Source organism: Micrasema longulum, unplaced genomic scaffold, assembly GCF_059751315.1.
Source record: "Micrasema longulum isolate JH-2025_06_02 unplaced genomic scaffold, ASM5975131v1 h1tg000024l, whole genome shotgun sequence".
NCBI lineage: Eukaryota > Metazoa > Arthropoda > Insecta > Trichoptera > Brachycentridae > Micrasema > Micrasema longulum.
The window spans coordinates 456,069-470,576 of NW_028277232.1; the positions used below are offsets into that span (position 1 = coordinate 456,069).

The 14,508-nt window shown below is 30.5% G+C and overlaps 1 protein-coding gene across 1 annotated transcript; it reads left to right on the plus strand.

The window, feature by feature from the left end:
- Positions 1-3,736: 3,736 nt before the first annotated feature.
- On the plus strand, positions 3,737-14,508 carry LOC148285553 (uncharacterized). Its single transcript, XM_088223597.1, has 9 exons — positions 3,737-4,057; positions 4,133-4,224; positions 5,114-5,327; positions 6,909-7,143; positions 9,174-9,458; positions 10,089-10,236; positions 12,341-12,407; positions 12,784-12,927; positions 13,846-14,508. The coding sequence occupies exons 1-9, from the start codon at positions 3,932-3,934 to the stop codon at positions 14,026-14,028; spliced, it is 1,494 nt and encodes a 497-aa protein (XP_088079723.1). The 5' UTR covers positions 3,737-3,931; the 3' UTR covers positions 14,029-14,508.

Here is a 14,508-nt window from a genome sequence, read left to right on the forward strand (position 1 = left end):
GATAATTAATTTATTCAACACGCTATTTTGTAAACATTATTTGTCTAAATTTAGGGGAACTAATAGTTCCATGCGTTTTATGAACGGTCCGCGCATGCTGGGTATCACAGTATTAAGGCTTCAAACATCGATGAAGTGAGAGGTGTCGCTGTATATATTCACAATACTATAAACGGATCAGTTATTGAAAGATCTACCAGTGAAAACTCATTCGAATAATCGAAAAGTACGACAGATTAAATGAATATGTTAAAATAGCTGTTGATTCTTGTACACAAATCTAAATTGAGAAAAGGAAAAGTCAGATGGGAAATATACTATGGTTTGATGCAAGACTGAACACCAATCAACGAACGAAACAGTGGAAAAAAGATCCTCCAAACCTGTCTCTCACTTTTCTTAAAAACAAATTTTGAAACAAACTTACTAACTACAGAATATTAATTTGAGTTAAATACTATGCAAACGAATTTAGGCAAAACCTTAGTCACTCGAATAAAATATGGATTATGATAAATAAAATTATATCCAATAATTTCAAGGTTACAAAAAAGAGCTTTGATTATCTCACTGTGAGTATTATAGAAATAACAGATCATAAACAAATATGTGCGGAGTTTATTGATTATTTTGTATCGATTGGAGAAAACTTAGCAGCAATTTTTCAATCCTATCCGAATTATTGGACTACAATTTATAGACATCCTAAAACACCACAATCCATGTAAATGGCAAAAACGAATAAAAAGGAAATTCTTAATTTCATCTCAAATATAAAACCAAAAGCAGCTCCCGTTTCACTGGCGAGTGGCATGTTTCCTACTAAATCAAAACTAACTAAAACTGTCCCGTATATAAAGGTGACTGGCGGTAAAAACGTCTCTGAATATCGACCAATTTCGGTTCATTCTGTTTTTTATAAAAAAAATTAACAAGTCATTAAAGACAGACTCATGACACATCTTTTATCCAATAATCTTCTCTCATCATAACAATACACATTTCGAAAATTATCTAACACGAAATGTGCAGTTTTTTTATTTTTTTGTAACACTTCAACAACATATAGACCAGGGTGAATATACTGCGGGTATACTTATAGATCTCGAGAAAGCGTTCGATACGGTCAACCCTAATATTATACTATTAGAAAAATATAACATTTAGGCATCTTTGGGACTTTCCTTGAGCTGTTACTACCTAACTAACTTAAGAGACCGAAGTTACTAAATTCAGATTGGACAACAATCAAGTGACTTCAGGGTATCACATGTGGTGTACCACAGGGTTTCGTTCTTGGACCACTACTGCTAATTTTAACTTAATTTTTATAAACGATAAAGATTCACTTCAACTGAATGCAGATGAGTTAATTATTTATTCTCACAATCGTAATTTTAATGACCTTGAAAATTAAATGCATCTAGATGTTCACCATCTTGCAATTTGGCTTCGTATCAACAAGCTCAGTCTCAACACGAGAAAATCTAACTTCATTACATTTGGTAAAAAAGAGATATTAATCTAAATATTGCCCTTGGAAATGATTATGTTGAAAAGACTAACGGAACAAAATATTTGGGAATCTACATGGATTCACAGCTTCATGGATGCACCAGTGTGATGATGTTAAATCAAAAATATCTTTGATCACTGGTATAATGCATAGGTGTATAAAAGTTATAAAAAATAGAGTCATAAGAATCATTTGTAGGTATATCAATGGAAACGTATGTCAAAGACATATACAAACTTACTGACATTCACCAATTTTTGGTCATACCGTATTACAAGATTGCAAAAACGGTGCTTCAAATCGTAAATAAAAACTCCCTCACTAACATTAGCTATATCTTCAATCGTGACATTCACAAATAAAATACGCGACAGAGTCAAAATATTCACGTACCTGGCCTCGATTATGATGGGAATATAAAGACTTCATACCTTCACCTTGACGGTATAGTTGAAAATAAATTGTCTCGAGTGATTACGAAGATAAACTACCGACCCCCCACCTCCAAGTTTTGGGTAGAGACATCGATATGAAACAAGGGCAAGCGTACGTCAAGGTACGCATATCTACGCACTAAAATGATATAGCTTCAGTATGACGTCATTATTAAAGACAATTCTCCTGACCGATTGCGAATATATACTACCGATCCCCCCACCATCAAGTTTTGATTTAAGTACCTACGACGATTTGAACCAACGGGTTAAAAATGACAAAAATTTTGTTTCAATTTTCACTTTAATTGCGATTTATGAATTTTTTTATCGTTCTGAGGTTGGAGCTTTTTTTTTTAAATTCTATTAAAAATTCTACAGAGAAATAAGCAAATTTTGAAGTCGAAATGAATTCCGACATAACTGTCAGTTTTGAAAACGAGTTGCTTAATGCCTGTAGTCTGTGGCTTAATGCAGTGACTGGCTAGATGTTGCCCTATTAACATTCAAGAGCCACTAGCCGTAAAATGTTACCACTGTGAAAAATAAATTAAGTTATTCTATTTTTTAATTCTATTTTTGCTCAATAGATTAATACAGACGATAATTATGTATACCCTCTAGGTAATTATTGTCAAAAGTCATATAAAAACAATGTTTAAGCGAGCATTTATTGCTTGAATTGGGATTTATTGGAGTTTATAATTGCTTTTAATTAGGCACTTTTTATCACAGAGGCCTTTTTAAAATATAAATGAGAACTATTTTAAATGTTAATAAAGTGAGGAACGCGGACTAAATCTTTGGGGTCATTCATTGGTTGATTTCGCTCATACGATGTCGAGATGATATTAAGTAGATATAATGTATTGACTTACAGATACCAAATACTAGTACAGAAGTTAAGTATTAATTTATTTATTAATGATTTATTAAGTTAGTTCATAACATTTTAAAAACTATACAAAATTTTATTCACATCAATATGTTTTATCAAAACTTCTCTAGAACATATTTTTTCAAATTAACTTTACAAAATTCAATTCATTCTACTTCTTGTATTTTTTGAAGTAACTCATTGTACAATTTCAATTCCTTGTACAATAAGTTTTGAGATTCTGTTTTTTCCCTTATTGATAATTTTGTCTTTTTTTATCTTTTGTTTCATATGTATGATATTATTGATTAAATTAGATTATTTATTTTATTTTATTCATCCCCTTAATAATTTTATGTATAAAGATTGCTACGTTATATTTTATTTGCTGCTTTACTGTGCAAGCCAGTTTTTTGTACATTATTTCTAAATAAAAATACATATTTCTTTTGAATGTAATTTTTATCGCCTTATTTCGAAGAGTTTGTATATTTTTCATTTCCCCTTCATTACACAAAAAAGAATGGAAAAACAGTCATTTATGTGTAGACATATGATCGTTTTGTAAATTAAAACACCACTCTTCAAATCTATTACAAGCATATTGTCTCGATATGCACAGATGAAGATGACGTTAATAATTGAGGCACTGTTGCAACAAATTTAAGGTTTTATTTTATCCGTATGTGGATTTTTTTCTTTTATTTAGTTGTTAAAATTTCATTTTTTTGACCAGGTTGTACTCGTATTTTCTTGTATTAAAATAATATTGTTTCGCTAACAATTTCTGATCCTCGATGTAGTTATTCGAACGCTTCGTGCGTCGTGTAAGGGAACGCTACCCAAACATTTTACCTTTGTCTATGTCCATCTTCAGAGTCAATTATTATCTATTGTCCGGTGATATGTGACGTTTGTCAACATTTACTTTGTCCGCTATTGGCTTTTTTCTTGTTCCAGTTGTTTATTGTGGAGCTCAATTTTATAATTTGTTCGATTTCGTTTCGTTAATATCGGTTATATGTATCATGTTTTTTTAAATAGTAAACGGCCATGATTTCATGAAATATCGCGTTATCATAAGTGAACTTAACAAATAGCGAGATGGCACTTCCAGTTTGTCGAATATGTTTAAAACCTGATAGTATTATGCTGCCACTATTTCAGAGATGTACTCCTGACGGCACTTTATTATACAGTGATATGCTAAATATTTGTGCGAACTTAAAGGTACGGAATTTAATAAAACTTGCTGCCCTGAAAGTATCAACAATGAGCTATGTTATGAGGAATGTTATTTTCTAGGTGAGGTTAGGAGATAGTCTCCCTAATAAAATCTGCTTTGAATGTCTGCGGAACTTGGAACTTTCCTACAAGTTTAGGAGTCTTGCCGAAAAGTTAGTAATTACAAATTATTTATATATTTTTCTTATTCCTTGCATATATGTATTTTGATCTGTTATTCTTTTAAACGGCTTCTAAAACAATCTCTGAATTAATGTTTATGATTTATTAACACACTCACAACTTACATAAATATATTAACTTTCCTTAGCAGTAGTTTATACTGGTGATATCCAAAAAAAGTTTATGCTCCTAAATCACAATACACTATTTTCCATGTTAAAATAGCCTTAAATATTATCACTACAGTTAAAGTTTTCTGTTTCTTTTTTGTTTTCTTTTTTTATGATAATTATGTACTAATAATCATACTATTATAAATCTAGTACAGAAGGCAATGTTTATTTGTCTACATGTAGGCAGAGAGGATTGAATGCCAGAATGAATTAAATTCGTTTTGTCCAGATGTTTATTAAAATAGATGTTCATGTAATATTTTTTGTTTTTAATATTCTTTAATAATATGCCTGCTCCCACTTTTCATTATGTTATATCCCAACTCAACACAGGGCCCTAGACCTCATGGAGTTAGGGTTACGTTATTATTTTTTTTTTGTAATATGTATCTTTATATGAATAAGTAAGTAATAAATAAATAAATGCCTTACCGCCTTAGATATTTTTTAATTTATTTTAATTATAATTTAATTAAAATTATAATTAGGTGCCACCTGATCTTTAAAAATTCAATCAAGAAGGAATTATTTAAACTTAAAATCTCAACTTTTTATTTTTGGCAGATATAACCTTTTTACTCTCAGGTGACAATTTTGTCGGTCAATTGGTTGGTTGACAACCATTTGTTGTATGTGACTATGTGATATTGACCAATATTTATTTTTTGAATAATTTATATTTTGTATGTAATATTCATGTCCCCAGGTCAAATAACATTCTATTAAACCTGCCAGATACGGAAGGAAAAAACAAAGTTATTTTCCATGATGTTGAAGATTTGAAGCTGAAATTAGATACAAAAGTGTTACTAGAGCATCCTCCCTCAGTGGATAGTCTCTCCATATTGGACAGTGTTGGAGAGATCGCTATCTGTAATACGAGTATTCGGAAGATTAATTTGGCTGATAATATCATGGAGGTATTTATTTCCTTTATTTTAAATAATCAATCAAATTTGTCATATTATTATACTGCATCTTAACTTGGCATACATTACGTATTTGCACGGTAACAGTTCTTATTCTTAGAGGTGGGGGTTAGTGTAGCAAGCTCCTGACATCACTGTGACCTGTGAAGATCTATTGTGACGGTGTTAAGTACAAAAGTATATTCTTTGATACTGAAGTTAGTTTTATATATATTTTTTTTTCAAACCTGGAGTATAAATTCTTTTCAAGATCAAGTATAAAAGAAAGTCAATTTTGCATTTTTGGCACCACTAGCTTTCTATAATCACGACGATATGGACACATAACATTCTTCATTTTTTGAAGATTTCATTTGCGATTTAACCGTAGTTGATAGTTTGAAGTTAATCTTATTTGACTAACGTATTGAGACACTTTGCTTGCTGACTGTTTTTTGTAGGGATGCAATATTTATTTGTTTATTTATTCTTTTTTTTTCCAAATAATAAACAATGATAATTAATAAAAATAATGTGACCTCACTGTACTCTGCCATATAATTACATAATTTAATTACATCAGTTATAATTAGGGGATAGCTGTAATTTTTTTAATGAGAGACACAGTTTTGACGGCTGTACCCAGGATAATAATTGAATGTTTTATGTATTTATATCTCAATAAATATTTTGAACTGATAAAGATTTTTTCTGGGTTGTTGTACCATATAATATATTTATCAACTTATTAACACTTCTTGTCTATGTTTTGTACTACATTGCGGTGTCCACCTGGCATGATAAGTGTGTGGTTTTTGCCTAATTTTTAATACTCTACTGCAGTTGTCGTGTTTTCCCTGTTTTTTTGAAATGTTAGTTTATGTATTTTAAAAATTCGATCAGCAGTATTTTATATGCAAGGAAAAAAAAAACAACTCATTGGATTGCTCTGTACTTTTGTTGCTGGAATTGTTTTTATTCTATATTAAGACTGGCGTAAAATGACACTTTTAAAATTTATTCAGTTCCTCTTTCACTTTATTCGGTCATTGTGTTCACTTTACAGAATACCTAACCATATTTTAAATTTCACTACCCATATATTATATTGTTTATTTTGTAAAGGATTAATTGTATGAGAGAAGAGGCCTTCATGTTTATTTCTTATTTAAACATCCCTGTCGTATTATATTTTATTTGTATTACAGGGATTATGCGTATTTTTTTATGTTCCAACATTTACTTCATAGATGATTTAATTGGGTAAATAGTTATTAATAAAACGTTTGTACGGCCGGGCAAAACTACACAGTTTTTATAATTATACCTGATGGTGGTTAATTTTCTATGCATATCCAAAACTTTATTATAATTAAATTTATTGTTTATATTTATTTATATTTTATATATATTTGTTTATATTTTATATATATTGTATATAAAAATATATGTTTTTGATAACAATAATATATACTCACGTTTGTCTCGGAAAACGGTATCTTATTTCTGTACTATTAATACACAAATGTCTTTATTTTATATGAAATAATCATTATTTTAATAATCTATCATGGTAATGTTTTTATTTTATAGGATGATTTTATCATTGAAGACTACGTTGGGTCTGATGGAGATTCAGATTATGAACCATCTAATGATTTCAGCAGAAAGAAAATAAAAAAAGAGGAATCTCCATCACCATTTCAGACCTTTGCTGGAAAAAAAAAGCTGATAACATTTGAAAATTATGAAAAAAAATTCAGCCGTAAAAGTGCAGTGCCAATAAAAAATCGGAAGATATTTATTTTACCAAATGATGGAAAAATATGTAAGCCAAATTATGTTTTTCTCCTATAATTTGACATGCTGCAGTTGGATTTGATTGAATTTTTTTATTTTAAAGAAAAAAAAACGTAATTCCATTATTGTACAGTTATTAATTTTCATGTACCGACTTGCTTGAAAGTTATGTGTTAGGTCGGGACTCTTTTATACCGAATCAATAGATTATATTAGTTATATTAATATTATGACACATCAATGTACAAAATACATAATAAAAATTCATGTGGACTCAAAATGATTTAAAACACACTTTAATACATATAAAATACTATATATATAATTACTGTAAGAATGAACTATGAAATGCGCATTGTCACGCCTCATACCCCCTCTTTAATGAATATTTTCACCCTTTGATGATTTTTTAAATAATTTAAATAATAATCGCCAAACTTACATGAACTTGATTTCAAAATTGTTGTCTTTATACATGAAGATTTGTAATTACTCATTTCTACGTGTTAATTGAAATGTCACTACCTGAATATTTCCTATTTTTTCTTTCTCCTCCCTCTTTTCTTCTCTCTTAACCACCTCATCTCTTTATCGTATAGTGTAGATATTTAGTATATTTCTAAAAAAAAGCAATGTTTTGTTTTAAAATGAAAATATTATAACATACCGGCAATATGTTCATATTATATGGCGAACACACAAATAGAGACGCTTGTATAAGAAGTACAAAATCATCAATTTCATTATTATGTATATTAATATGTAAACACAGTACATATTTATTTCTATTAATGCAATTCGGCATATTAGAATCACTACGCGGTAACAACTATTAATAAAAACGTCGATACTAAATATTGCAATAACATTGCCTGTGGTCTTTAATTTTTTTCAACTGGCGAAACTGGTTGATCTGTCTTAAAATAGCTGGAGAAGGTGGGAAAAAAGGCGTGCAGTGCAACTGAATAATAGAATGCGACTGACTGTCGTTACCGTATTCAACAGCTGTCAGAAAATCTTCAATTCTCTGGAAACGGCTGCACATGAGGTGGGTTTAAGGATCAATAAAGGTTAAACAAAGTTTATGATTCAAAGCCGAAACCCATTCAACTGAGCAAGAGGTAGCATGCAGTTAACAGTTAATAACTCTCTTTCTACTTGGCCTCTCTTCTCACGGAATGTAATGAGGAAACAATAGGATAAAGAAACTGATATCGGCGGGCAACAGAACATATTTCTCTTTTCTGCCAGTGTTAGAGTCCCGAAGCGCCCACAGGAAAACTAAGATTATTCTGTACAAGACCGACTGTATTGTGGCTTATGGATGCGAGGCTCTGACACTGACAGTAAGGTCCGCTGAAATGCTGGACATTTTTGAAAGGATAGCTCTTCACCGAATCGGTGATCCCATGGAAGATGGAGAAGAGTGGCGCATTAGGCAAAATACCAAATTGTACAGCATCTATAAAGCCCCTAGTATCTCAACACTCATAAAACTGCTCAGTTTGAGAGGGATGGGTTCGACACATGCAAAGAATGCCAAATACGCGAGTACCTAAGAGAATCATGGCTGGAATCCGGGGGTCAATAAAGGATCGGAAGACCCAAGCTGAGGTGGAAGGATGATCACATAGTAAAATAATAAAGGAGGTGGGAAAAAGATGCAGCACAGCTTCTACAAGTTGCGAATTGGAAAACGGCTGCTTAAGACTGGCAAAATTGGAGGCGAAAGTTGAAAGAGGCCAAGGCTCGATCTGGGCTGTATCACCATCGAAGAAGAAGAAGAAGTCGTTGCCGTATTGGTCACTCTCAAATGCATAGATAAACCCGGACAATCTTAGGAGAACTGGAGCATAGTCAAAATATGGTTCATATGTAAATTTTAAATATAAATGTAGGCATTACCTGTATATTAATTTCAATTTGCCTGTAATTACCTATTTAATATAATTCAAGAGATGGAAAATGTTTATGAGATGATGATATGGAATTATTTTATATATAGTTACCTAAAATATAGTTGATTTACTAATAATTATTTTTCAATATTTTGTTAAGGTCACATTAAAAATTTTGACAACTACGAAAATTTATTAAAATATGGAGGCGGCGTTGCAAAGAAACCTGGAATTACAAAAAAAACTGGAAAATCCCAGAAACCTAACCAAAAACTTTCGGGGGGCTTCCCTATAGAAGTGAAGGGTGTCGATGATGGTTGGGTTTGTGCCCTTGAAACGACCTCGGAAATATCCGAACACAAAACTCGTACTAAGGAAAAGATGGTTTGTCCCGTATGTGGCATATTGACATACACACTGCCAAAGCATATGATTATCCATGGAGGTATGGTATAATTTTCAATATTTCTCACTAAAATGCCTTTGAAAAATGTGTTTCAATTATTTTAATTCAATCTTTTTATGACTGTTTTTGAAAATATGGATAATAGATAGGTACAGATAGATACATTTTTTTTGTATTTACATTATGTACAACTGTTAAACTATAACTGTACACAGCGTAATAATGTGATATTCCCATTTGAGGAGAAAAAAATGAAATAATATATTTTAAAATTATGAAAATAAAACTTTGTTATTAGTGCTAGACAATTTTATTATTTTACAAAAACACTATAACAGTTTCAGAAAAGCACTCCTCCCATCGACGGGCAATATAAAATTTTTATAAGTCTTATAAAACTAAAGTTTTATATCACCCGTCGATGGGAGGAGTTCTCTCCCAAAACTGTAGTAGTATTTTTGTAAAATAATAAAATTGTGTAACAATAATAACAAAGTTTTATTTTCATAATAATTTATAGTGACATTTTACAAAGTGAAGGCCGATTCAATTAATAATTTGAATATATTTAAAAAATAGTATCTAGTAACTTCATTGTTAGTAAAACATGCAGTAGTATAATATTTATTTAGGAAATAAATATGTGTATAATAATGTTGTTTGTTGTAGATAAAAAACCATTTGAATGTGAACCGTGTAAAAAGTCCTTCAACATAAAGACTTATTACGATATGCACATGAAGAGGCATAATGGTACCAAAGACCAAATTTGTGAAATATGTGGAGCTGCGTTTTACTTCAATAAATCGGTTGTCAGGTATTTTGTATAATTAATATGTAAAACTTAATTTTATTCTGATTAGGCTACAACCTAGTCACTGCCTACAGTTCAACTACAATTATCCGGATTAATAATAAGTGCAAGATGTTATCACATAAAAACTTATACATATCCTGCAAGGTTAATTGCTTTGACGAAGAAACGCGCTGGTCGTCAGCCCCCTTTTTTATTTGTTATTAACATCTCCTTTATTTTTTATTTACTGATAACGATCCTGATCTTTGGCAATCCTGATAACTGGCATTCGGATAAATGGAGTTCTACTGTACTTTCAAGTCATGTAACTTATGAAGAAGTTGATAATCATTGGTATTGTCTTCATAAATAGTCTATTACCACATTAATCATAGCACAACTCACATTTGATAATTTTCCGGGTCAATTTTCAAAATCGTGTAATACTGGTTACTACAGTAAAACCTTGTTTTTACGTTCCTCAATTTTTAGTTTTTCGGCTTTTTACGGTGAAATGTTTAGGTCCTATTTTTTTCCATACAGTCTCATTGAAATATCCCCTAATTGATGTTTTTCATAACCCCGGTTTTATGTTGAAAATTTTTTGAAACTCATTCGACCTGTAAAAAGACGCCGAGGCGCGCGCCGCCGCGTTTACCCAAAATGGTGAATAAAATCAAGGTAAACAAAAAAAATTGTAAATTTGTGTCTCTAACTAAATTCAAAGTAGATTCAGTGTAAATGACCATTTTGTTTAAGTGTCTAATTTAGAAATCTTACTAAATTGTGACATGCAGTTGATGCATGAAGAATAAAGCCTGTACATCAATAAATTACTATGCAGAAAGTTAAAAAATTTGGCAATAGAAATATTTTTATGTTATAGACATAATATGGAAAGAAGATAGTTTAAACAGTTTTTAACAGTTTAAAGAAATTCTGTGGTGCCATACTAAAAAAGTGATACCATATAAATAAAATTTCCCAATACTTAGGGAAAAAATCATTGTATGCATTTTATGAAAATCAAATGTTTATTTTCATGTTTTTAAGGTTAAGTACCAACATAAAATTATTTAAAAATGTTTTTTAAAAATTTATTTTAAAAAAAACACACATTGTAATAATCCCCAATTATGACAGTTTTTTTACGATTTTTCTTCAGTTTTTCATTTCCTCACTTTAGCGTTTTCCTTGGTTTAACACTTTGTTTTGTTGCTCCCTTGAAAAACATAAAACAGTGGTTTTACTGTTATAGTAAAGTAGAATATAAGTCTTCTTTTTTGTATGCATGAAGCTTTGATATATTGTGATTTGTCACAGTATAATAATGTATACAACATTTTTTGAATGTTTTTTTTTATATGTGAGTTGCATTTATTATTTAGCTTGCTTATGTACAAGGTTTGTAATTCATAAGTGGATTTTTCTGCCTTTAATAAGGTTCTATTGTATAAGTGTTATATATACAACATATAAGTTTGCGGTAAGATAAGTTATTGAAGAAATTATATTTTTATACTATGTAAGTTCATACCAATAGATGTGTCAATGTCTGGGCAAAATAAAACTAGAATCCTGGACAAGTATGTTTGACTAAAAAAGTTTTTGAAAAATTAAATCCTGTTAATCTGTTCCTGGACTGGCACCAGCAGTGTAAGACTGATCGATCACGCTACCTTCATGTAACAGATGATTGAGAAACCACACATTTAGTGCACCAATGCAGTGCCTGATGCACAGTGACGATGCATAGATGTTTTTTAAAATTTATTTTTGCACCACAACAGGGTTTGAGGCCCAATTACAGTGGTGAATTATAGCACAGTACACCCAGTCTTGAGAAAAATCAAATTTAATTTTTGTGTTCTCACTGAGATTCGAACCCAAAACCTTCCGTGTGAGAGTCAAGTGTATGAACCACTACACCACGGAGGCCGCCAATTTTTATGATTTTGACACATATTGCTGCCTAAATAGATATGATCCATAAATTAAAATGACAATAACTGGTTTTAAAAATGTTATTACTAAGTATCAATTTAGGATTATAAATATGTGTGATGTTTAATTTGAATATTTTTATGTAAATATCTGTATTATTACACCTTTAATTATTTTTCAGACACATGCTCATCCACAAAGCAGAAAGGCCATTTTTATGCAATTTGTGCCCCAAAAAGTTCATCGCTGTAAGTTTTACTTTGTTCATCAATACTTAATGATGTAATTCTATGCAACAAAGACATTTATTGTGAAAAGTTTTAAAGTTCGAGGCGTTCGAAAGGAATGCGGTAGTGTGTTGTGACACAACCTGGTTGAGCTTCTATAAACATTGTTCTGTTTATATTCCCACTACCGTATTTCTTCCGTGCGCCTTAAATGTTGACCTCGTCCATACTTGAAATATAATCATAATTGGACTACATTCTGAAATAAGCAATAACAACATATAATGTTGAGTGTATAAAGCATAAAAATATTCATGCATGAATAATGGAAACATCATTTGAAGATATTCCAGGAAAATATTTGCTATAAGATGTCTATTAAAAATGTATTTTCTAGAAATGTGACTTGACAAGACACAAAAAGGTCCATGCTGGTCTCAAACCTTTCTTGTGTGATATCTGTAGTATGGCTTTTGGTGCAAGGCATCACCTCAGGACCCATATGCTCATCCATACTGGCGAAAAACCGTACGCCTGTGATGTAAGTTATATAATTTATTAAATATTTGTATATGTAATTTATGATTATTTTGTTTTTACATGTGGTTCAAGACCAGTTACATAATAAAATGCATTAATAATATTAACAGTATTTTAACGAGAAAATTATTAAATCTGGCCACGGTTAAAGAAATGTTTTTGGTAAGTTATTAACAATATTCATTCCAAAGTAAAAAATACTATCAAAAATATTTGCTCTTAATTTAGAACTGGTCTAAGTAGAGATATATCTATAAAAATGCGCTGACATTTATTTCGCTATTATTTCTATACGCTATTATTTCTCCAATGTTAGTATAAATTTGACAAACGAAATTAACCAATGACAAAATCCTTCCAGTAATACTAGCAAAAATTTATTTTGCTATCCTGTAGATGCCTAGACTTCTATATTACCTTCTCTTAAATGTTCTTCATCTCTGTTGTAATATGTTAATCCAGTCCTTGTCTACAAAAATTTGGACAGACTCAAAATATTGTTGATAAATCCACCTGGTCCATGAAGACGTATAGAAATAGAAAAAATAACATTTTCAGATGTTGCCCAGTATGTAGGTGAAATAATTCAATTAGATGAATCTCACCCGCATAAATAAAGGTTTCAGCTCTTCATCTTCACAAACATCAACAGATAAAGGAATTGAAGGAATATAGATGTTCAAATATGGGCAGAATGGTGAATGTTACACAGTGTGTAAAGTGGCCACTTAAACCAGCCATTGACAGGTCATAAGCCGTGTAGATGCCTAGACTGCTATATTACCTTCTCTTAAATGTTCTTCATCTCTGTTGTAATATGTTAATATATTGGTATATGCACCATATTATTTATAAAACTTGTATAAAATTGTACTCCATTGTAATATTAAAATAAAAATCTAATTGTATTATTTTTCAGGTCTGTAATCTATCATTTACATACAAAGTGAATCTAAATAATCATGCAATCAAAGTGCATGGAATCAACATCCGTTACAAGCAAATAGCCACTCTAACTGCAGAAGTATTGTCTGAACAATATGCGCTGGCAGGACAAGTAGCCAAAAGTCTTCCTGTGTTAGAGTTCAATGAAGAACAGTAAAATAATTTGTTTTATGTATAAAAAAAAAATTTACTTTGTGTTATATTGTAATTAATTTGTTTAGTTTATAACACCACTAATTTTAGAGTAAGTTTCGATGTTAAATCCTCTTCGTCAGAACGTTTATCTACTATTAAAGAGTAAAAATCACATGAAATTTATTATATTTTCACTTAAGTCAGTGTCAGAACCAATATCTGACTCAATTTATCTTCAATGATCGTCTAAAATTTACCTACCTGGATAATTATTTGTATAAAAGGCTGGATAATGGTGTTTTGTAAATTTCGGGTGAATGACACAAGTTTTGAATTTCGACCAATATGTTGATAATTAATAGCCAAAAGCATCCTCTAATCAATGAAGTAATATTTGCATGTTTTTAATTAAAATTGGCTGAAAGTCGATAGTATAAATATCTGGAAATGTAAATCGATATTGTAGTACCACTAGGATTAATTAAAAAAGAAAAAAAAGAAA